This window comes from Castor canadensis, chromosome 11, assembly GCF_047511655.1.
Source record: "Castor canadensis chromosome 11, mCasCan1.hap1v2, whole genome shotgun sequence".
Taxonomy (NCBI): Eukaryota; Metazoa; Chordata; class Mammalia; order Rodentia; family Castoridae; genus Castor; species Castor canadensis.
In genome coordinates, this window is record NC_133396.1 from 1,009,917 (window position 1) to 1,034,294 (window position 24,378).

At 47.2% G+C, this 24,378-nt stretch overlaps 1 protein-coding gene across 7 annotated transcripts in view; it reads left to right on the forward strand.

Annotated features, from left to right (window-relative positions):
* Ccdc57 (coiled-coil domain containing 57) overlaps window positions 1–24,378 on the forward strand; it is a 110,418-nt gene that overhangs the window by 63,814 nt on the left and 22,226 nt on the right. For 4 of the 7 annotated variants that reach the window (XM_074044840.1, XM_074044843.1, XM_074044841.1 and 1 more), the window contains exons 16-18: window positions 12,148–12,266; window positions 16,022–16,138; window positions 16,675–16,891. The exons of 1 other annotated variant lie outside the window; for it this stretch is intronic. In XM_074044840.1, coding sequence (XP_073900941.1) covers window positions 12,148–12,266; window positions 16,022–16,138; window positions 16,675–16,891 — 453 coding nt within the window. Of the gene's footprint in view, window positions 1–12,147; window positions 12,267–16,021; window positions 16,139–16,674; window positions 16,892–17,069; window positions 20,413–24,378 lie in introns of those variants that run through there. 2 more of the 7 variants (XM_074044844.1, XR_012438397.1) reach the window with 2 other exon arrangements.

The following is a 24,378-nucleotide window of genomic DNA, read 5'->3' on the forward strand; positions in this document are numbered from 1 at the left end:
CAAAAACAGTTGAAGGAATGACTCATGTGATAAAGTGTCTTCCTAGCAAGTGTGAGTTCCTCCAGTGCCACAAAAAAAAAAAAAAAAAAAGTCGCAAGACAGACTGTACTCAGAAATATCCAGAGTGGCCATGGAGAAGCAGAGCTCTAAGCTCTAACTCAAAGGTCCCATCCCATGATGCCTGCGCACATGGCCTCTCAAGCAGGAGCCTCGCCCTGCACATCCTGGTGGCAACAGCACTTCCAGGCTATGCTGGATTGGTCCCTTGTTTTTCCCTCTGGCATTGAAGCACATGTCCATTTCTCTACACAGCCTCCCTTTGCCTGGATACCCTCTGCCCTTGTTTCTTCAGCAAGATGCCAACCACCAAGCTTTGAGTCATTGGGATGATCCCAAAAGCCAGGCTCTGGGGAGTGTACTGGCTGTCATCACCTCTCTGACACTGTGCTAAAGGCAGGTCATGGGCCTGGGAGCAGGTGGACAGTAAACAAGCTGCAGATATTAGCAAGTTGGCCATCTTTCTCAAGAGCCAAGAGCACTGCAGAGGGCCAGGGACAGCAGTACCTCTGTCCCTAAGCACTGGACTCTTCAGAAATCACCATGACAGGGTAGGGGAGGCAGGGCGTTAAACATCACCCTCCAGCCTCTGCCCAGGATTGGCTGCAGGGCTGATGGGCTGATGGTTGCCATCTTCTGCGGCTTCTGAAGTTCCCTAGTGATGAAGGGACCCAGCATCAGGCTCCCGGGAGCACTGTGTCCCAAGGAGAGGCTTACAGTGGCCTAGGCATTTAAGGCTCCACTTCTCTCTCGTCTCTTCTGGTAGTGCTGGAGTTTGAACTGAGGACCACATGCTTGCTAGGCAGGCACTCTACTGCTTGAACCATGCTTCCAGCCCTCCACTTTCTTTCTCTCAATTCCCTTCTGTTCTGCTGTCTTCTAAACCACCAACACCTTCCCCATCTGAACCTGCTCTTTGACCTTGGCCTCTATACCACGCTCTGCCAATTCTGACACAGGTATTTTCTTTGATGGCAGCCATGCCACCCTCTCCCTCTCATTCCAATGCATTTGTCTTTCCTGTTGTTATGGCCTCCTATAGCCAGCCTGACCCTATGGCCAAGTGTTTCCAGAGTCACCCACCCTTCTTTCTGCCCACCCACTTATCCATCTGTCCGTGCACCCTCCCATCTATCCAGTTGTAAAGCCTCTGCTGGGTGCAGATTAATTCCTGCCTTCTTCAGTTTCTGTGTGTCACTAGGCCCAAGTCTGGCGAAACCCACTGTCCCCTGTGCCTAGGCCTGCTCCTGACTGCCCTACAGCATCAGAGAAAGTCACAATTCCCCAGTGACTAAACTTGCAGCCTCCTTTGAAGATTAGAGCAACCTCAGTATGAAACTTTCCATACTTGGTGTCTTTTGTCCCCCCACTCTTGGGGATGGAACCCAGGGCTTGCACACACTGGGCAAGCTCTCTACCACTGAACCAAATCCCCAGGCCTTGACTTTTTGAGACAGGTCTCACTATGTAGCCCAGTCTGGCCCCAAACCCTCAACTCTCCTGCTTCAGCTTCCTGAGTTCTTGGATTAAAACATGTACCACCACACCCAGATTAATTGATGCCTTTTTTTTTTTCCCCAGACACCTTGTTCCCCAGTTGGTGCCTTTTAATGAAAGACTTTTCGTTACGTTTTCATTTTCATCTGCAGTGATTTTTCCGCCCTTTCTTGACTCAGTTTTGGTTCACTTTTTGTCAGAAGATGGCCCATCGCCTGATGCTGGTTGCTCACATCTGTAATCCCAGCTACTCAGGAGGCAGAGATCAGGAGGATCGAGGTTCAAAGCCAACCAGGCAAATAGTTCAAGACACCCTATCTTGAGGAAACCCAACACAAAGCAGGGCTGGTAGAGTGGCTCAAGTGGTAGAGTGCCTGCCTAGCAAGCGTGAGGTTCCAACCCCAGTACTGCCAAAACAAAAGATGGCCCACCATCTCTGGCTGTTAGAGAACTACTGTGGGGCAATACCTGTGGCCTACAGCTCCTTCCTTCTCCTTTGGCCTGGGATTGTCTGTCCTTCATTTGTAGGTAGTTTTCACTGGTGTTAGATTCATCTATGTGCTGTAGTTTTCACTGGTGTTAGATTCATCTATGTGCTGTGATGTGGGATTCATCTTACTCTGTCCTTCCTCACGGGCTATGAGCACATTGACTCTGTTCATCATTATGATGAGAAAAAGATCCCCACTTTAGTAAGATTAAAAAATTAAAAATTACTAAAGCATGGAAAGCCAGTGGTCCACAGGAAAGTTAGTTCAACAGTGAGGTTCTCTTATTTCTCAGATTTAAAAGTTTGACAAAAGGCCTGGGGTGCAACTTAGTGGTGGAGAACATGCCTAGCCTACAGCAGGCTCTGAGTTCAACCCCCAGCCCTGGAAAGAGAAGGGGAAGGAAGGGTAACCTCAGGGATATGGGAAAGGCGTATATACAAAGATGGTCTGAAATGTTCACAATAGCAAGAGAATGACTGGGAATGGTCCAAACAGGGATAGTTCATCCCAGGAGCATGGGAACCCAACCTGGGAATGCTGCTGGATGTCAAAAAGCACAGGGAGAGCGGTGCTCGTGGAGAACTGCAGCCCCAGGAGCTTCACACACTCGTCACCACGAAGGCCATTTTTCTGTTAGGTTCTCATCCACTGTGGGCTGATGCTTTACTGGACATGGTGAAATTGTCATGGCAGTTTTGCATTACTACCACTACTCCAACACTTATCCTCTTTTCTCCTTTACTTCCCACTTCGTCTTGGACACAGCACAGTTTTGGGCCAGCATGGCCTGCTGACCACATCACTGCATAGCGCTGTCCTGTGCGTCATCTCATGCAGGATGGTATGCTTATGTCAACAAGCAAACACACAAGAGGGGTTCCTGTGCAGGGAGGACTGGAGAAGCTGCAGCTTCTTGGCCATGTGGTAAGAAAGCAGAGTGAGAACAGAAGCACCAGTATGTTTTGGCTTGGCTCCGTCCAGCCCATGCACCCTCCCTCAGATGTCCTCCCCTTGCTGGCTGCCAAGTCCTGGTGGAAAGAGTGGGTGAGACTGATCTTTGCATCTCTACTAAGGTCATTGATCTGGTTCATAAACTGTGTGGCCATAGTCATTAAGCAGTATAGAGTGACCAGCCATGACAAAATGCCTGATCGTCTTTCAACAACATTAAAAGCATAGATCATCCTGCCGAGTTGCTGAGCTTCACCCGCTCTGTCAGCCTTCTTTCCAGGAGGCTCTCCAGCCACCTCCATAGCAGTTACCCTGAATGTTCTGTGCCACTGGCCTCAGGGATCACCTGTGCCTGCCTGAGGTCTCTCCTCGCTTATCTGCCTGGAGAGAGTGGAGGTTGATCCATCACTGACTCCAGCACACCTTCAGCCTAGGGCATCGTCTCTGTCTCTTCTGAGAGAGGCAAGTGAAGGGTCACAGGAGGGATTATGGGGTAGGTTGCCTGTGCTCAGCTCACACCCCATCCTGTGCTGTGCACACCCGAGTCAGACTGTGGAGCTGACTCCAGCTGGTGACCTTGTGGGTCCCCCTAGGGGCTGATCTCTGCCCTCTGAGAAAAGAACCATCATGGATCACCTGTTGTAGGGTAGAGGCCAAGACTAGGAGGTGACAGTGAGTCCAGCCCCAGAGCTGCAGCCTTCAGGGAAAGGGACCTGCACACAGGCCATACAGCCACAGGGCCAGACAAAGCAGATGTCCTCAGGCCCACCTCCCTCCCTTCCACACTTTCCCTCTTGCTCATGCTCTCTCAGATTTCCCAGCAATCAGAGCCCAGCAATAGATCCCAATCCCACAGGAGCTAGAACTCCTTAAAATGCTGTTTCTTCATGATTCCTGACACTTTTTTTTAAAAAAGAGTTTTGTTTTTTCTCATTATAAAAAAGATGGGAGGTAGAGGCAGGAGGAATGGGAGTTTGAAGCCAGCCCAGGCAAAGATAATGAGACCTATCTCAGAAACAGAATAAACACCTGTAATCCCAATGACCCGGGAAGCAGAAGTTGGGAGGATCACAGTCTGAAGCCAGCCTGGGTAAAAAGTTAGCGAGACCCTATCTCAACCAATAAGCCGGGTGTGGTGGCATATATCTGTAATCCCAGCTACTGGAAGACATTAGGTAGGAGGCTGGCAGTCCAAGGCTGGCCCTGGAAAACTGGGAAAAAACTCCAGACCCTATCTAAAAAATAACTAAAGCAAAAAAGAGCTAGGGGTGTGGCTAAATTGAAAGAACATCTGCAGTAAACTGAGTTCAAACCCCAGTACTGAGAAAAGAAAAAAGGTGCTGGGGACTTGACTTAAGTGGTAAACCCTCAAGGTCCTGGGTTTGTTTCCCAGTACTGGGGAGGAAGAAAGGATGCTTGTTCATTGTTAAAATTCACAACAGGTTTGAGAAATGTTAGTTTACACAGGAAACCAAAAACTACTGAGCAGCAGTAATCCACATTTTGGTGATGATGCCAGGTACTACCTCTCTTCCTCAGTGCATATATACTCCCTCTTACGCACGGCCCTGCACACACGTGTGCGCTTGCATACTTGCACACAGACACCCAGCCATAGGTCCAGTGCGTGCGGACATTTCACCGCAGCTCCCAGCCTGCTTTCTCTCTAAACAATACACACCATGTGTTTTAGGTCGTTAGCTGTCTTTTTAAAGGAGATATAACAATGGCGTTCTTGAAGTCTTTCTTCTTGAGGTAGCCTGCTGGTGGTGTCTGGGTCACCTCTCCTCTCTCTCTCGGGTACTCATTGTACGTCCTCTCATGAGACTTGAAATGTTGAGAGGTTTTTATAGCAGTAAATAAAAATGCCTCTGATCACAGCTTTGCAAAAACTAAATATTCATCATAAAGTAGGTTGTTTTGGCCAGTCAAGACAGGTAGAAATACTTTGCATTGCTGGCGTTTGAACTCAAGGGCTGGCAGTTGGTAGGTAAGCACTGTCTCCTGAGCCATGCCCCCAGCCCTATTCGCTTTTGTTATTTTTCTGATGGGGGCTCAGTTCTCCTACTTATATCTCCCCGATCACAGCCATGCACCCACCACACCTGGCCCCTACTTTGTATTTTTTTTTTAATTTTGGGGTGTTTTTGTTTTTGTTTTCCATTTATATTTCATTCTTATGTCACCTTCCTGCTGAATCTTTGATTCATTTAGAAATGATTTGGGGAAGAAGAGCTTATTAGGGATCTAACTTCTTTCCCAAACGTTATTACCTAGCTGATCCAGCTGTATTCATTAAGTATGTGAGCATGAATAGTAAAAATACCTATGTACATTTCACTATTAATTTAAATGACATGTGCTTCTAAAATACTATTGTGAAAATGTGTTAATTTGGAAGCAATCATTTCAGCATAAAGCTTCACCCAGGTTTGTTCTTTGACTTGTGCCCCACCCCTCAGCCTGTCCTCAGGAGGGTTTATTCAGACTCCCCCAGTGGTGCATCTGTCTTCCTGGGGTACTTCCTGGGGTGCATTTAGTGTCTGTGGCCTTCCCTTTGCCAGTCCCATTGGGGAGAGCCTGTGGACACAGAGCCTGAAGATTCTTTTGTTCTGACACTGCCTAGAACAGCGGCTTAGCTGGAACTAGGGCTCTCCATGTCAGCATTCACCTACAGTATTTTGAAAGAGATGTTTCCGATGCCTTACTCTGGTCTCAGCTTTCATGGAGGGTCTCTCCCTTCTTCAGCTGCTCTTGGGCTTTCCTTCTGGCCTCTTATTTTCCCATTTACATTGTTGTGTCCTGTTCAGGAGTCCCTGTGTTTCTGATCAATGGGTGGGTGTTTGTGTTTCTACTCTTGAACTGTCTGAGCCACTGTTTCTTGTAATGGGGCTCTGTTCCATTTCTTCCTGGTCTGGGCTGGGGATCTTATTCCCTCCCTTTGCTGCTTTCCAAGGGTCTCTCAGAGGTGGCTTTGAGAGCCGCTGGCTGGGAGACCAGCACTTGCCATCTCACCTTTCCTCATTCTTTTTTTTTATTTGGCGGCTCTTAGGTTTGAACCCAGGGCCTCACGCTAGGCAGGCACTGTTACCGCTTGAGCCACTCTACCAGCCCCTTTCCTCATTCCTTTTATGTTTTATTTCATTCTTTTCCTGATTTCTTGCATTGAATGTCTTAACTTTTGCGCTTGCTCATTCTCATTTACTTATTGTGGGTGTTTTTTTGTTGTTGTTTTTTGGTCTTTGGTTTTTTTGCAGTACAAGAGTTTGAACTCAGGACCTATACCTTGAGCCAGGCCCTTCACCTTGAGCCACTCCACCAGCCCTAGTTTTTTTGTGATGGGGTTTTCAAGATAGGGTCTCATGACCTATTTGCCTGGGATGGCTTTGAACCTCTAGCCTCCTGATCTCTACCCCCTGAGTAGCTGGGATTACAGGTGTGATCCACCAGCGTCTGGCTTCCTTATTGCATTTCTTCCTTCCCCCACCCTCCATTTATTGCATTTCTTTTTTTTTTTTTTTTTTTGGTGGCGCTGGAGTTTGAACTCAGGACTTCACACTTGCTAGGCAGGTGCTTTTCCCACTTGAGCCAGTCCACAACCCTAGTGCTTTCTTAAGGTGTGAATTTTCATGTGAGTACAGCTTTGGCTGTGTCATGGGGCGATATCAGTGTAAGTGATTTCTAGATGGTCACAGAAGTGGAGTTAGATTTCTCCTTCACTTGTGAATTATCTAGGAGAGAATTTCAACATCCTTTGGTTATTTTTTAAACCAAATGTGGTTAAATTCTGCTTTTGATTTTATGCTGTCGAATAGCTTGCTAACTATACTTAACATTCTTTCTGAATCTGTGTCTGCTCGCAGTGATGTACTAGAATCTTACATTGCTCTTCGTATCTGCCCATTTCTTCTCCCCTTGGTGTTTTGTTTTGGGGCAGGTCGAGCTCACTGTGGCTCATGCTGCATCCCTTTTGATATTTAATAATGTCCATGTGTTAGAAGATGCTTTTCAAGAAGTAAAGCATGAGTCCCAAACAGGTACGGAGATGAGCCTGTGTGTGGAACTTTACTTTGCTTGTTGGATGGGGAGGAGATCAGATACATGCTGTGAGCAGCTCCAAAGAAAAGTTGGAAAAGCTTTTCTGGGTGGAGTAAAAGACAAGAGCCCAAAAGAGAGGATGAGTCCCCAACCCTAATTCTCCTGGGTGGTAGGCCCCTCATAGGCGCTGGGACGAAGGTGCAGAGCCAGCACTTCCCACTTCTCTGTAGTTCCCTGCTTTGTGCGGAAAACGACCTCAAAGCTTACCCATGGATCACAACACAAGGCTGGTCCTGTCACAGATGGCTTGCTGATTTCCAGGGCCACGGTAAGATGCCGGCTCACCACGTTGGCCCTCTCAGTTTGCTGGAAGTTTCCATAAGCAACTTCTTTTTTTTTTTCTCTTGAGACAGTCTTACTGTGTAGCCCAGGCTGTGTAGTAACTTGCTTGGTAGCCCATCGTGGCCTTGAACTCAAGATTCTTCTGCCTCAGCTAGGTTTACAGGTGGTACCACCATGCCTGCCTTCATACTTTATGGCTCAACTTGGACTTTTCTCTCTCTCTCTTTCTCTCCCTCTCTCTCTCTCTTTTTTTTTTTTTTGGCAGTGCTGGGGATTGAACCCAGGGCTTTATGCATGCTAGGCAGGCACTGTACCACTGAACCACACCATGCCAGCTCCTCTCTTAGAGTGTCTCCTTTGAAGCTCCAAAGCTAAACAAGAACTCCAAAGGTTTCTCTTGCTCTGTAAATGTGAGCAAATTCCTTTCTTCTCAAGCGGTCCAAAATATCCAAAGATCTCAGACTCTTCAGGACATGGTCTTCCCAACTCACCTGCCTGGGCAAGCTGTGTGGCTAGCTCCTCGCTGGCTTCTCCCAGTAGCTGCTTGGGGCTGACTAGACAGCTCCATTTGTAATGGTAGCCCTGCGTGGAGGTTATGTATTCAGCATTTCCATTCAAACTCTCACTGAACTTAGGCAGATAGCTGTATTAACCTTGAAAAGGGCACCAGTTGCTCATGCCTGGAATCCTAGCTACTCAGGAGGCAAAGATCAGGAAGATCTCAGTTTGAAGCCAGCCTGGGGAAATAGTTCAAGAGACCCTATCTCAAAAAGAAAACCATTCATGAAAAAAGGACTGGTAGAGTGGCTCAAGGTGTAGGCCCTGAGTTCAAACCCCAGTACCATCAAAAAAAAAAAAAAAAAAGAAGTGTGAATCCTCTGGAGGATAGTTATCACTTAGAAATGTTTCAGTTTACAGAAGCAGACTACTAATGTTTATGGAGTACAGGTAACTTCAGAGGGAAGAGGAAGGGCTTCCTTACATATCTAGAAATTAGGGCACTAGCTGACATGGTGGTACAGGCCTGTAAACCCAGCACTCAGGAGAATGAGGCAGGAGGACAAGTTTGAGGCCAGCCTGGGCTGTATAGCGAGACAAAAAAAAGAAAAAACGGAGCGAGGGTGGGAGGAGGGAGGAGGACACCAAGGGGCTGCAGCGTGATGTGATGGGAGACTCACCTAGCGTGTGCAGGGCCTTGGCTTCATCCCCAGCTAGCTCCACACACGCATAATTATAAGTACATAAAAGGACATCGAGGACATCCAGACAAACGCTGCCATCACCCCCTCATTCCATCCAGTCCTGCCTTAGTTCTGTCTGCCCCATCTTTGTTCTTGGCCCCACATTCCACCTACTTCCCAAATAGCATTCCAGAGACCCTGACGTTCTCAGTGGGTTAAAATCTCCACCAAATGCCTGAAGCCAGAGCTGCTGCCCAGTCCCGTCCCAGGAGCTCGAAACTGTCTTGGCTGAAGATGAAGTGCCCTTCCTGATTGACCCCCAGGCTTGAGGGGAGGGGGCTGGTGACAAGACAGACCTGTTCCTGATGCTTCTGAAAGTGAAAGACCTGCCCCTCCCTGGCAGAAAAGTGCCACAGGACTGTCCTAAGCATGGAGGCTAAATCCAGGAGTGTTTCACTCAAGCTTCATCTAAGATATTCACTCCTGTTTTCAAGGACTCTGAATTTTTAAGATTGGGTGAGCCTCATTTTTACAGAGGAAAAATATTAGGAGAGATAAGGTAATGATGAAGCCTAGTAGTCTGTGAATTTACCAATACTCAGGTCAGAAGCAAAAGTGTGGATGGGTGCTGCCATCTGCCTTGAAAGAAATCTCCAGACTAGTGGGAAAGCTTCTGCTGGTGGGAGGCTGGAGGAATGAGGTGGCAACAAGTTAACAGAAGCAGCAGCTATCCTTGTGCCAGGCTGCTCTGTGCCATTGCTGTCTAATAACACTAGGCCACGCAGGTGTTCTCAGGACTCCGGTGCAGACAAACATGGTTGCAGCCAGTGCCCTGACACAGCCGGGAAGTCTGGATGCAGCTAGGCACAGCTCAAAGCCCGTATGGGCTATGCCCTACCTGCAGGTGTTCCCTGGGTGGGCTGCGCATCACTTCTGGCTTGCAGTTACTCCCATGAGCGTCAGTAGTCACACATCCAGCACTGGTTTGAACTCAGGGCCTTGTGCTTGCTGGACAGACACTCCACTACTTGTGCTACCTGATCAGCCTCTAATTATGTCTAATACATTTCCTGGGACATCTCAAAGATAGTTTCAGATGCAAAAGTCTCCTGAAAGTTTTGTTTTATTTCATTTTACATTTGGAATTCAACTTTGAGAAAGGAGTAAGTCAAAAGACATGACGAGTTGGGCACAGTGGCTCACACCTGTAATCCCAGCTACTTAGGAGGCTGCAATGAGGAAGATTGTGGTTTGAAGCCAGTGCAGGCAAATAGTTCTTGAGACCCCCATCTCCAAAAACTACCCAGAGTAAAATGGACTGGCAGTGTGGCTCAAGTGGTAGTGTCAGCTTTGCAAACATGAAGCCCTGAGTTCAAATCCCAAAACAAAGTACCCTACACAAAAAAAAGCTAGAGGAATAGCTCAAGTGGTAGAGCACCTCCCTAACAAGCATGAGGCCCTGAGTTCAAACCCCAGTACCACCGAAAACAAAAAAGATGTCAAGAGATTAGAACACTCAAAATTATTAGTACTAGAGAGACAATAGTTGGCTACCCATGTGAAAGTGACCATAAAGCATGAGACATGAACATAGGAGAAAACCTAACCCTGAGAGCCTGAGCTATTTCATAAGTACAGAATGCTTTGCTGCTGCAGTGATCACGGCATGGTCAGCACAGCACCCTTGCTGTCAGGTAGGTCCCTCAGAAGGCAAAGAACAACCTTCATATCTTAGTGAAGGCAAAAAGTAGGACAAGGAAACAAGCCCATCAAAACTGAGATTGCCAAGATTTTAATACATTTCATGGATACTGTGGTGGCATCAGTTCCGTTAACAGCATTGTGAAACCATCCCCACCCTCCATACCCAGACGATCCCATCCCCTCAGAGGAAACCCTGAATCCCACTAGCACCAACCTTCCATCCCCTCCCTAGCCCTTCTATACATTTCATTTAAATGGAATCAAACAATATATGACTAACTTCTTCCACTTAGTGTAATGTTTTGATGTCCATCTGTGTTGTAGAACATTCCTGTTTATGGCTGAGTTAATGCTCTATGGTTCGACTAGACCACATTTTTTTATCCATTCATCAGCTGATAATCATTTGCATTCCTTTCTGCCTTTAAGCTTTTGTGGCTCCTGTTGCTATACACATTCATGTTTTGGGGGGTTTTTTGGTACTGAGGTTTGAATTCATGGCCTATACCTTGAGCCAATCCACCAGCCCTTTTCTGTGATGGATTTTTTTCAAGATAGGGGTCTTATAAACTACTTTTGCCCGGGTTGGCTTTGAACCACCATCCTCCTGATTTCTGCCTCCTGAGTAGCTAGGATTACAGACATGAGCTACCAGGGTCCACTCAAGTTTTTGTTTGAATATGTGTTTTCACTTCTTTTGTGTCTGTACCTAATAGTGTAATTGCTGGGTCACGTGGCAATTCAGTGCTGAAGTTATTAAGGAGCCACTGAACTGTTTTGCAGTGGCTGCTCCATTTTACTCTCCTACCAGGGTTTGGTTTCTTTAAACCCTCCGCAGCAGGCACTGTTTTCTTCTACCTTGATTCTAGCCATCCTAGTGAGCATGAAGTGGTGTCTCATTTTGATTTTGACTTCTCATCTCCCTACGACCGACCAATGATGTTGAATTCTTCATGGACTTCTTGGCCACTTGTATATTTTCTGATTTCATAGTTCTTAAATTCAGTTCCAAGTTGATTTCTCATATGTCCTGTTATTTAGGAAGACCTGATATTTTGGGGCGTCTCAGGGGCCCAGGCCAGAGCTAAGCCATGTAATTGCTCCTGTGTGTGTGCGTGCGCTAACCCTCGAGTGAACCCTGAACAATGTCTCTGCCCATGTCTGTAATCCCAGCACTCAGGACACTAAGATGGGAAGGGCAAGAGTTCAAGGCCAGTGTTGGCTACATAGCTGTATTAGGGTTTTTTCTTTTCTTGGCAGTATTGTGGTATGAACTCGGGGCCTGTCACTTGCTAGGCAGCCACTCCACCATGCCTTTTTTTGTGATGCGTTTTTTTGAGATAGGGAACTGTTTGCTCAGTTGGCTTCGAACTACGATCCTCCTGATCTCTGCCTCCTAAGTAGCTAGGATTATAGGTGTGAGCCACCGGTGCCTGGGTGCAGCCATAATTTTTAAGTATGTATGTTTTTGCCTCTTACTTTTTTTTTTTTTTTTTTGATATGGGGCTTGGCTATGATGCCCAGGCTGGCCGTGAGTTCTTAGGCTCAAGTAATCCTACCTGCTCAGCCTCCCAAGTAGCTGGGACCCCAGGCATATGTCACCATGCCTGGTCACTTGTGTCTGTCTTTGGGCCTATTAACAAACATGTCCATTTCTGCTGACAGGGATCCATGTAGCTGCGGCAAGCTGTCCTGTGTGTGGCTGATCTCTGCAGGCTACTGATAGGTGTCATCCAGTTTACTCTCGACCCCTCTCCCAAGTTCTCTTTGGAGAAGTTGGCTTTGAAAAGGAGCATGCTGTTCTTTTTTGAGTGTTTGTTTTCAACAGAGAAATCCTGAAGTGCTGTTTAAATAGAGAACCAAACCTTCCCTGCTGTTCTTTCCAGGGAAGCCATCTCCTCAGACCCTTCCTCCTACCCCTGAGACCCAGGACTCCAGTGAGGTGCCTGAAGTGCCTTTGCATGATCCACCTTTGGGACAGGTGCAGCCCCACAGGACAGCTCAGGTAACACACCTGAGAAATGCATTTTAAATAACATCTTACCAGCTGCTTAAATATTGCACTTTCTTTACAGACACTTCAAAATATAACAAATATAAAAAGCCTCCATTTTTCAGCATTTAAATATAGTTATCAATAACATTGCAATGTGTTTCCTGTGGTTTTTGAAGCTATTAAGTACTTTATTTTGGGGAGGGTTCTACTGGAGTTTAACTCAGGGCCTTGCACTTGCTAGCAGGCACTCTGTTATTACCACTTAAGCCACATCCCCAGCCCTTTCTCCTTTACGTATTTTTTGAATAGGGTCTCACATTTATGCCTGGGCAGGACTAGATTACAGGTTTGAGCCACTATACCTGCTGTGTTTGTTTGTTCATTTGTAATACTGGGGTTTGAACTCAGGGCTTCATACTTGCTAGGCAGGTACGCTACCACTTGAGCCATTCTGCCGGCCATCATACTGGGTATTTTTGAATAGGGTCTTGTTTTTGTTGTTGGGGCTGGCCTCAAACTTTGATCCTCCTGATATGCCTCTCAAGTAGCTATGACTACAGGCATGGGCCACCAGCATCTGGCTATTTTATTTTATTTTTATTTTATTATTTTTGAGACAGGATCTCATTATGTAGCCCAGGCTGCCTCAAACTCACCATTTCTTGCCTCAGCCTCCCCTAGTGCTGGGATTACAGATGTGTTCCACCTTGCCTGATTAGTTTTTAAACTAATAATCAGCTTTTTGTTGTTGTTGTTTAGGTGGTACTGGGTTTGAACTCAGGGCCTTCACCTTGAGCTACTCCAACAGTGCTTTTTTTGTGATGGGATTTTTCAAGATAGGGTCTTAGGAACTATTTGCCCAGGCTGGCTTTGAGCTGCGATCATCATGATCTCTGCCTCCTGTGTACCCAGGATTATGGGCGTGAGCCACGGTGCTTCTTTAAAGGGTGTGTAACTTTCATGTAATCTTGATACCGAGCCAATATATTATCTCAGAGTGAATTTGACTTTTCAGTGTATTTAAGATAAATTAAGCCAGACATGGTGGTACATGCCTGTAATCCCAGCACTCAGGAGGCAAGGCAGGAGAATTATGAATTCTAGGCCAGCCTGGACTACAGGGCAAAACCCTTTCTTAAAAAACAAAAGTAGCCGAGCACTGGTGGCTCACGCCTGTTATCCTAGCTACTGAGAGGCTGCAATCATGGGGAATATGGTTTGAAGCCAGCCTGGACAAAAAGTTAGCAAGACCTCCTTTCTCAGCCAGTGGCTGGGCATGGTGCCATGTGTCTGTTATCCCAAGCTACGCAGGAAGATTGAGGCTCCAGGCCAGCCTGGCAAAAAAGTGTGTAACAGAAAAGGTCTGGTGGGCGGTATGTGCCCGTCATCCCAGCGAAAGTGGGAAACCTAAAATAGAAGGGTCGTGGTCTAGGCTAGCATGGGGGATAAAAGTCAGATACTATATCCAAAATAACTAGAGCAAAAAGGGCTGGAGGCATGGCTGAAGCAGTACAGCACTTGCCTAGCAAATGCAAAGCCCTGAGTTCAAACCCCAGTACCACCCAAAAAAAAAAAGTAAGTAAATAGCAAAAATAAGTAAATAAAAATTAAGAATGCCATATGTGGAAGATAGATCCAAGAGATAAACATTTACACAAAAACAAACTTTGTTGGGTACCTGTGGCTCACACCTATAATCCTAGCTCCTCAGGAGGATCACTGTTCAACGCCACCCGGGGCAAATAGTTCAAGACACCCTATCTTGAAAAAACCCATCACAAAAAAAGGGTTGACAGAGTGGCTCAAGGTGAGGGCCCTGAGTTCAAACCCCATGTAGAACATGTTTATAATGGTATAGCTACACTGTGGAACTCAGGGAGGGAGAGAAAGGAAAATGGAATGGTAAGAGTGTTAGCAATATTGAAATACTTAACATCTGCTCAGGTAGAGGATGTAATACGTGCTGAAAGCTGTTGAATAACGGGGGATGGGAGGGAAGGGGTAAGGGAGAGCAATGGAAGGGGTTGAACTGATCAAAGTAAAGTATTCTCACAGCTGGTGTGCATCAAGAAACCCCATTGAACATCGACTTAGAAATGAATAATGAAAACTGTAAAGTAGGCACAGGGTGTTGGGGGGGTGCTTGTGGGAGGGAAGAGGATGATGAAGGAGATTAAGGCGAGGGAATATGGATGATGGACTTCACATACCTATATGAATAGAACAATGAAATCTCCTGCAACTGCTTTAAGTGGGGCAGGAAAGGGTTGGGGGGGGATGGTGGGGGCAATGTAACCACTGTACAATGTCAGTCTATTCGGAATTGTCACGATCAATTCCCGCCCCCACCCCTCGTACAACAAACATATCCTATATAAAAAGGTGGAGGGGCTCAAGTGATAGAGTACCTGCTTAGCAAGCTAGCAAGCATGAGACCCTGAGTTCAAACCCCAGTGCCACAAAAATAAATTAATTAAATTAATTAAAATTAAGAGTGCCAAGTAGAGATAGATGGCCTGTCTGCCCTGAGGTCATGTGAGTTTGCTCCCAGCCACTGTGACTTCTAGTCTCAGGTCCAGGGGCAGGAGCAGGACTGGAAGGTGGGATGAGCAGCTGCAGGCCTGAATGGTACTCATCTGGAGTCAGCCTGGAATGTGAGAGAAAGAACATCAAGGGTTGGACCTGGGAAGTCACTGGGGCAGAGACGGCAGGAGGGGTGAGTTTGAGGTGCTCCTTTTCTGTCCTTGGCCAGCACCCAGCCTTAGGCCACACACAGAGCGCAAAGTCCAAGGGGAATCATTGTCTTAAGCCTTGAAGGACGGAGACCTGGGGACATGGGGGGGCAGTGGAGGTCTCCAGGAAATGGGCCTTGGGGGAAGGACTGAGGCCCATGGAATATCCATCATTCTGTAAGAAAAGAAACTGAGAATGGCTGGCCAGAGACAGTGGGCCCAGGGCACTTCCCAGCAGAACTTTGCTTCCCAGAGAGCACTGGGAAGGATGTGTTGGAGGAAGGAGAACAGGGAGCCCAAAAAAGGAGGCTGAAATGCAGACTAGTGAGGCTGAAGCACCACAGCATGTGGTGAAATGGTTATTCCCTGCCCGCCTTCCCTCCAGATCCCCCTTGTGCACACAGGGCAGGCACGTGCGCGTGCACACAATCCCTATGCCTTTGCCACCTCTGGGAAATGCTCTTGAGTCATTAAGGAGTTTGCTTCTTCAGACTCTTTGCAACTTTCAAGTCGTCTGCATTAATCAGTAAGCTTCTAAATATGTGTTGTTAAGAAATCTTTCTCAAATCATCAAATGAACATCTGTCCTCCACTTCTTCCTAATGTATTAAATATGTTATTAAGCTTTATTAATCTCTTCCCAACTACAAAACTGTCATTTCTTCATTAGATCTAGTTAAGTAACTCTTAAAACTTGCCAACCCCAGGCCAGGGCCCTGCAAGGAGGCTCCCATTTGTCTGCCCAGGTCAGCTCCATGCAGGCCTGCCCTTGGGAAGAAGGCTCTGCTCGGTGTTCAGACATCTGGTGCTCACAGCCTTCCTTCCCAGAAGATTGTGACAGGCACATAGGTCCACTGAAGGAATCCTGCTGAGTTTTCCCTGCCTGGTGTAGCAAGCACGTCCCTCCTTTTGGGCCTACAAATAGAGAGAGTCCAATACCAGAGATCTGGGGACTGTGTCTTCCTGTTCTTATAGGAAAGCTCAATGACATATGCCGTCCATAATACATGAACTCTTGTAATTTCACAACAGGACCCAAAGCACACCAAGAAAAAGTGCTTTTCTGAATATGCTGGAAAGAATGAATCCCACTCAGCACAGACAATCATCAGAGGCCCTAAGGCAGGTGCTGCAGCAAGACCCACTCAGGTATAGTCAGGAGCTGGGGTGCTGCAAGATCTGGGGTGAAGCTGTGGTGCAACAGAAGCTGGGGTGCAATCAGGCACATCAGTGCCAAGTCTTTGCACACTCTTGAGTGTGGGTATTGTGGGAATCTGAGCACAGTGAGTATCTCAGAAGAGAGTTGAAAGCCACTGCTCTCAACTAACATGGGTTAGTTGCCAGGTGCCTCATTTAGACTAATGGAGTAAGTGGACACACACACCTGAAGTGCACTCTGTCCAACAGTGGCCCTTCTGCTGTAGGTGGCTAAAAAGGCAGCCTTCAGAGTCTATGCCTGGTACTTCTGTCCTAGACTCACTTCAGCCTTCAAATGCTTGGAGGAGCTGTGTGACATCAGCACTGCCAATGTACTATGGTACAGAGCACTTGGCCTGCTCTCCTAGTCTCTAGGACTGTCCCTAGTGGCCTGTCCCCAAGGGAGTAAGGGAGGGGAGGCTGTGGCGTCCCTGGGCTGGGGAGAGGGTGGTTATCTAGGATGACTATGTCTTTCCTAACGTTTATAGAGGCAGCACAAGATCCCTGCTGTGACTTGCAAATCAACTCATGAGAAAGAAAACAGGTTCCCAAAGCCACCCCAGGCTCAAGAAGTCACTGAGGAGAACAGTCACCATGCCCACAGATCATCATCGCTTGCCAGCAATTCTCTCCAGGAGACCTGGCAGTTACTGGACCTGGGGTCCAGCCCTTCTGGCCTCCCTTCCCAGGATGATTCCATTCCAGGTAGGAGAGAGTTGCCTGCCCAGGCTGCTGCCCACACAGCAGGGTAATAGCTAGGGACAGCGTGGCCACCACTCTCCAATCAGCACACTGCATTCTTTCACTCTTTCAATTTCCTAAGCTTCAGGAAATTGGCCTTCTTCCTCTCATTCATAGCTTGAGCATTTCCCATACCATACAGCACAAAGTCCTGCAGGTCAGAAACCATGTCCAGCACAGAACCACATGGCGCACATTAGAACGGAATCGACTTCTGCACAAGGAGTGGATGCAGCTTGGACAGCCCTGCTACTCTAGAAGAGACCAGCAGCTCTCGGATGTGTTCAGTCCACAAGGCAGAGGAGCTTACAGAGGCCATGACCTTGTCTGGCTATACTGCCTGAGGCTTCTTTGTCCCTAAGTCACATGCCTTCAGCTCTGTCACATGCTGTTGGTCATCATAAACTTTTCAGGAAAATCTGTTTGAAGTATTTACTTTTGGAGGAACTACATGAGACAACATGCACCAAGAAAGGTAAAGGGAGAAAAGGCCATTTCAAACAGCATTCAGACATGCCAAATGTGGGTCATGAACTGCTGTCCAATGGTGTCTGTCCTAGAGCATGTACTTAACCCACAGGCACTGGTCATTCCATCACATAGGTGCGTACAGGTCCATGCAGGTACTTAAGTCATTTCCAGTCCTCGGCTATTAGAGCTCATGTGATACTGAGTAGCCTTATATGTGTGCTATAGTGAGCATATGATACGTACACACGTGAGAAGTCTGAACTGGGTGCAGTGGCGGCACACCTGTAGTTCCCGGTACTTAGGAGACTAAGCAGGACGATTGCTCGAGCCCAGGAGCAAACTCCTGAAGAGGCAGCCTGGGCAACATAGCAAGATCTTATCTCAAAAAAAAAAAAAAAGATGCCAGGCGCTGGCGGTTCACACCTGTAATCCTAGCTACTCAGGAGGCAGAGATCAGGAGGATCATGGTTCAAAGCCAGCCCAGGCAAGTAGTTTGTGAAACCCTATGTTGAAAATACCCATCACAAAAATGGGCTGGTGGAGTAGCTTAGGTGGTAGAGGCACCTGACTAGCAAGCGTGAGGCCCTAAGTTCAAACCTCAGTGCTGCAGAAAAAAAAGATAATGGTGGCTGTGTGTCTGGAGATATAGCCTCAGCAGTAAGTGCTTGCTTAGCACTGAGAGAGAGAGAGAGAGAGGGAGGAAGGGAGGGAAAGAGAAGGGAAGAAAGAAAAAGAAAGAGGTGCTGTATTTCTCACTTCGGCAGGTATCATCCTCACTTGGACTCAGCAGCATTGAGAGTGCTACTTTCTCCAGACCTCTCCACAGTGTTCCAAACACTAGTCTTCGCCAGTCTCATAGCTGTCGTTTTCATTGTTATTTCTAGTAGAAGTGTGCATCTTTTCACTCTCTGCTGGTTTGCACATTAGGTTGTCTTACTGATCTGCCGGAGCTCACTGTGTATGATGGAAATGAGGACTTCTAAGGCAAAGTGAATTCCCCAAGTTTCCCACGGCTTTGACCTTTCTTATATACTGCTTGTTTTTGTTTTTCTCATGCATGTTTTTCTTTCTTTTTTTTTTCTTTTTTTGTAGTACTGGGGTTTGAACTCAGGGCCTCACACTTGCTAGGCATGCGCTCTATCAATTGAGCCACTCCACCAGCCCTTTGTGCATGTATTTTTTTATTCCATGATCCACTGGGAATTTCTCATGCCTGTGTGTGAAGTGGGAACCACAGATGGCGATGGAGGTGTCGCCACACCAGTGGTCCAAACAGCCCACATTTCCTGCTTGTTGAAACCCCACCTTCACTGCCATGCTGAGTTTTCCAGCTGTGCATGGATCCAGACTGTCTGTCCCACTCCACCGATCTCTTGGTGTGTTCACAGACAATGCCATATCATTTGAATTATCACCCTTCCTCATCTCCTTTTTGCATTTCTTTCTCAGAATTTTCCTGGTCGTACTTGTTTATTTTTTTCCAAATGATCTTTAGACTCAGCTTGTCTGGCAAGCCAAGTCCCTCCCCCAGAAACTCTATTGTTAGTTTTCTTAGGAAACCTTAGGATTCACTGAACTTCCATTCTAATTGTCAAAGAACACAACTGCAACAATCTAAATTTTGGCTTTTTGTGGTATTGAGTATTGAACTCAAGGCCTTACACTTGCAAGGCAGGCGCTCCACCACTTAAGCCACGCCTCCAGCCTTTTTCAAGTTGGTTGTTTTTGAGATAGGATCTCACTTTATGCCCAGGCCAGCCTGAACCACAATCCTCCTATTTGTGCTTCCCCAAGCCTGAGGCCCTGAGTTCAAACCCCAGTACAGCCAAAAAAGAAAGACACTCTACATAGCTGGTTCCCCATCCCATAGTCATACTGGTTCTGCAAATGCCCAGGCCTGCAGGCTCTGGCCTCACTTGCCCTCCTCTCTGCCCAGAACGAAGCAAGGTCAGGCAGGCACTTTCCCAGCCATGTTTCTGCAGTCTGGATGCCCTCATCCTGCATGCTCCTGTGGCCTTCCACACTTAGCCATGTTTCTTCCCGTTGCCTTCGACCATCCCCCATCCTCACCCCTGATGTCAGAGTTTGAGCGCTTACTGTTAATGAAAATGAAGTTGATTTTTTATTTTCATACTCTCTCGGTTTGGGGTGACTTACAGGAACAGTAAGAGAATGCTAGCTTTGTGATGACCTCTTCACTGCACAAATCTGTCTTGTGTTCTGATAACTGTAGCTAAAAAAAACGCATATCCTCCGGGATTGCTGGGTGACAAGCTCTCACGACTTGGACAGAAAATGTTTCCTTTGTTATTCCCTTACACCACAATTCAGCCTGAGTCCTTTTTCCCTTGTAACTGGTCTATTAGAAATTTCTAATACTTTTACATTCTAGTCAGGGACTAAAATTACTCCAGGGTTAATTCTTCTGAGAGAGATACTAGTTCTTCAGCTATAATTAATGACTTATCTGTTTTCTTGTTTCTTTGCTTTTTGTCTTTTGAGGTACATTGATAGGTATGTATGTGTTTAGGCTTTTTCTTCTTCTTCTTCTTCTTTCTGGTACTGGAACTCAGGGCCTACTCCATGAGCTTTTTGTGTGTGTGAAGGTTTTTCTCAAGAGTCTTGTGAACTGTTTGCCAGGGCTGACTTCAAACTGTGATCCTCCTGATCTCTGCCTCCTGAGTAGCTAGGATTACAAGCTGAGCCACCTGCACCCAGCTTGTGTTTAGGCTTTTTTTTGTCTTCTTCCCTTTTCTGAGGTGTAGCAGTCCCTCAGACTTTTGTGTTGTTTTTCACCAGGAAACGTTTTGTCTGACATTAGGTTGCTGTCTCTGTCTTGTTTTAGTTTGTGTTTGACTGTAGAAAATCTAGTGCCAGCAGTTGGGGATGTAACGCACCAGTGGGACACTTGCCTAGTGTGTGTGAGACCCTCAGTTCTACCCCCAGCACCACAAAAAAGAAAAAGAAAAAGGGGAAAAAGGCAAGTACAGTTTCACATCGTGTAATCCCAGCACTCAGGAGGCTGAGGCAGGAGGTCATGAATTCAAGTCCAGCCTGACCATATGCTGAGACCTCATGAAAAGAAAGGAGAGGGAGGGAAAGAAAAGAAAGTTCCGTGTGTATCTGGCTTTTTATGCACTTCAGTCTGAAAGCCTATGATTTTGTTGGTGCTTTGACACACTTCCATGTCTTCTGAATGCTCTCATATTAGTGCTTTTTTCTGATGTCTTAATTTGTATTGAGCAAACTTATTCTTTTATTTTATTTTCTCCTATCTTCTGTTTTTAAACAAATTCTTATTTTCTTTTTTTGGGCGGGGAGGGATTTGAACTCAGGGCTTCACGCTTACAAAGCAGGCACTCTACTACTTGAGCCACACCTCCAATGATGACAAATTTATATTTATAATTGGGTTTTTGTTTTGGCTATTTGGGGGTTTGAACTCAGGATTTTGGGGCTTGGGAGACAGGTGCTCTACCACTTCAACCAAGTCTCCAGCCACATTTTTTTTTCCTAGTGCTAGGAATGGAACCCAGGGCCTGTGCATGCTAGGCAAGCACTTTGCCACTGAGCTGCATGCCCAGCCCCAGAATTTTTGCATAGGAAACTTCCTGAGGTCTTTATTGCCTCACATTTTAAGTTCACTCTAGCTCAATATAAACTCTGGTATTCCATTTCTAGCAATGCACCATCTTAGTGATTAGATTGACACTTCTACCAGAAACAGCTAACACTGATATATAAAGTACTAAAAGCATGTTCCCAAAACGTCGGCCCGCTGGTGGGAAGGTGGCAGTCTTGCCATCGGCTGTCCCTCACCAAAAAGTGTTCTGCAGGAAGCACACTTTTTGTAAAGGGCCAAATAACTACTCAGACGGCAGAGATCAGGAGGGTCGTGGTTCGAAGCCAGCCCAGGCAAATAGTTCACAAGACCCTATCTCGAAAAAGCTCATCACAAAAAGGGCTGGTGGAGTGGCTCCAGATGTAGACCCTGAGTTCAAACCCTAGTACTGGAAAAAAACAAACAAACAAAAAAAACCAAATGCATGGCATGTGGTTCGATGGCCATCTGGTCTCCTTGGCAACCACAGAAGAGTACAGTGTGGATGAGCAGGTGTAGCTGATGCCAATAAAACTTTTATTTACAACAGCAGGTGGCAGTAATGTCTCATTCCTTAAGCACAGGAGTGTGTTTTATTTTTATTCTTTAAACAATATGTGTTACATGTGCCTGATGTAGCTTCGGTATATTTTATAATAAAAAGCTTTAGAGCCGGGACCCAGTGGTTCATGCCGGTAATCCTAGCTACTCAGGAGGCAGAGATCAGGAGGATCGTGGTTTGAAGCCAGCCCAGGCAAATAGTTCAAAAGACCTTATCTCAAAAAAACTATCACAAAAAAAAAAGGGCTGGTGGAGTGGCTCAAGGTGTAAGCTGAGTTCAAGTGCCACAAAAAAAAAAAAAAAAAAAAGAAAGAAAAGAAAAGCCTTAGGAATGGAGTAGCCAACTGCATGGAATGCAACAGGAAGGTCAGGATGGAGCTGTGGCACTTGGGTTGGGCAAGGCGAAAGTGCCTGGTAGTTTTAAGGGTAGTCTAGTGAAGAGGCAGGTTGTCACTCCCGCTCCCTGGCTGGGTGGCCCAGCAGTGAGGGAAGTGGACAACGTACCCAGGAAGCTTGGCTATGGAAAGCAGCAGTCAGGAAGCAGTAGTCAAGAGAGAGGTGGAGCCAGGAGGGCCGGAAAGCTGGCGGTGGAAGCCTGTTGTGTGGAGAGGTGAAGAGGAGCAGGCTCAGAACAGAAACCCTGGAGAAGGTGGGGGATGAGATGACCATGCTGTGCAGGGCTGATCTTGGAAAAATAGGAGGCTCATTCATCCTGGAATTGGTCAAACAGTGGCCCTGAAGCCACTGGACCTGTGAACTGACTGTGGGCCTGCTGCAGCCATGTGGACACCAGCAAGGAGACACAAAACTGCATCAGTGCATGCCTCACAGAGCAGCCCTGGTCAGGAAAAGCACCTGGCTTTGGGAAGTAGCTCTCTGTCCACCCTTTGAAAACCTTAGGGCTTTGGTGCCCCTGACAAGGGCTCAGGAGAAAGTGAGTGAGAAGGCTTGCAGAAAGAGGACTTGTAAAACAGCTGTGGCAAGTCAGGAAAGGAGTATAGGGAGTGAAATGGAACTGCCAGGCAGTAGGGGTGCCATGGAGGACTGGGTCTGGCTTGCAGTGATAATGGCCAAGGGACGAGGACCATCCTGGGTGGAGAAGAGTGCGTAGTAGAGACGGCCCCTAGTACAGCCACCAGAGAGCACCTGACTTGTACCTGCGGTGTTGGCAGAGGTGGTGCTTGGTGGCCTGGACTTTGGGCAGATCTTGGAGGCAGGGGTGTACATCAGGTTAGACCCTCCATTAGCCACACGTCTCAGCGACCCTGTGAGTATAGCATCGAGCAGTTTTCCAGCCTTTATTTCCTGACAGCACCCTCAGTTCATGACTCCTCCACTGGCATGGAGAGGGCCAAGAGAGCCAACACCAGCTGTGTTACAGCCACAGCAGTGTGCTGGTGGCCACGGGATGCTGGCTCAAGTGCAAGCACCAACTTGCAGCATGGAAGGAGGCAAACAGCCGTGGGTGGCCCCTGAGGTTCTTCCTGTCCTTCTCTTTCTGAGATGGCTGCGGAGGCTGGAGTATCTCCTCCAGCCTGTTCTTTTGAATCCTCAAGAGAGATTCCTCAAGAGAGATTCCTCTGCGAGTCCCCAGCACACTTGAGCTTTGGTGGGTCTCATGGCTCCTGGGGTCACAATCACCCCCAGTTCCCAGGATGCAGTTCCTTTGTGGAGACAAACACTCAGGGCCACCACAGCCCCTCCCACCCCCACTCCATCCTCCAGATCCACCTCCAAGCCAGGCCTCCTCTCACCTCCTTCTTGCAACAGCCTCAAGTCTTTAAGCAGCAGCCTGGCCGGAGGCGCACGGTTGCCCAGTACCGCAGCCCCAAATCCCTGCTTTCATCCCAGGTCACTGCAGTCCCTTGCCCACCTGAAGCCACCTAACTCCCCCGGCACCAGCCTATCAACAGTTCAACCCCAACCAGCTTTCTCCTTCCAACACCAGCCCCAGGCCTTGCTCTGTTTTTCTTATTTATCTTGATTCCCTTCTATCAGCTTCAAGAATGTCCCTGAAGGCGGAGACATCTGAGAAGCTTTGTCCTAGATCCCCCTCCTGCCAACAGCAGTCACCCTGTGCAGGGAGATAAGGGAAGAATGGGGGTCTGGAGAGATTCTCTGGCAAGTGTGCCACTGATTAGAGAAATTACCAAGCATTGTTTGAAAATGTAAAGCCTGCTGCTGGCCAGTGATCTGGCCTCTGAGGCAAGACGCTAGGGGAATGGCTCAAGTGGTAGGGCACCTACCTGGCAAAAACAAAGCCCTGAGTTCAAACCCCAGTACCACCAGAAAAAAAAAAAAGCAAGGCCTGAAGAAAATGGGCACTTCCGAGATGCAAGTATTAAATACGATAAAGCAGCAGTTTTCTCCAAAGTGAAGTACCCTTCAGTGTAATTCTAATTGAGATATGGGCAGAATTTCTCTTGAACCTAAGTAAGTGGATTTTCAAGTTCTACAGCAATAAACTGCATGGGGAAGAGATGATTAACACACGGGGCCTTGCAGATGTTAGCACTTGTCATTAAGAGGAGATGCTGGGCTGGGGTGCAGCTCCAGGCAGAGTCCTCTCCTGGCTTGTGTGAGGACCTGACTGCCATCCCCAGCACTGAAATTAGAACAGAGATAGGCCAGACACCAGTAGCTCACAACTGTAGTCCTAACTACTCAGGAGGCAGAGATCGGGAGGATCGTGGTTCAAAGCCAGCCTGGGCAAATAGTTCCTCGAGACCCTATCTCAAAAAAACCCATCACAAAAAAGGGCTGGTGGAGTGGCTGAAGGTGTAGGCCCTGAGTTCAAACCCCAGTACTGGAAAAAAAA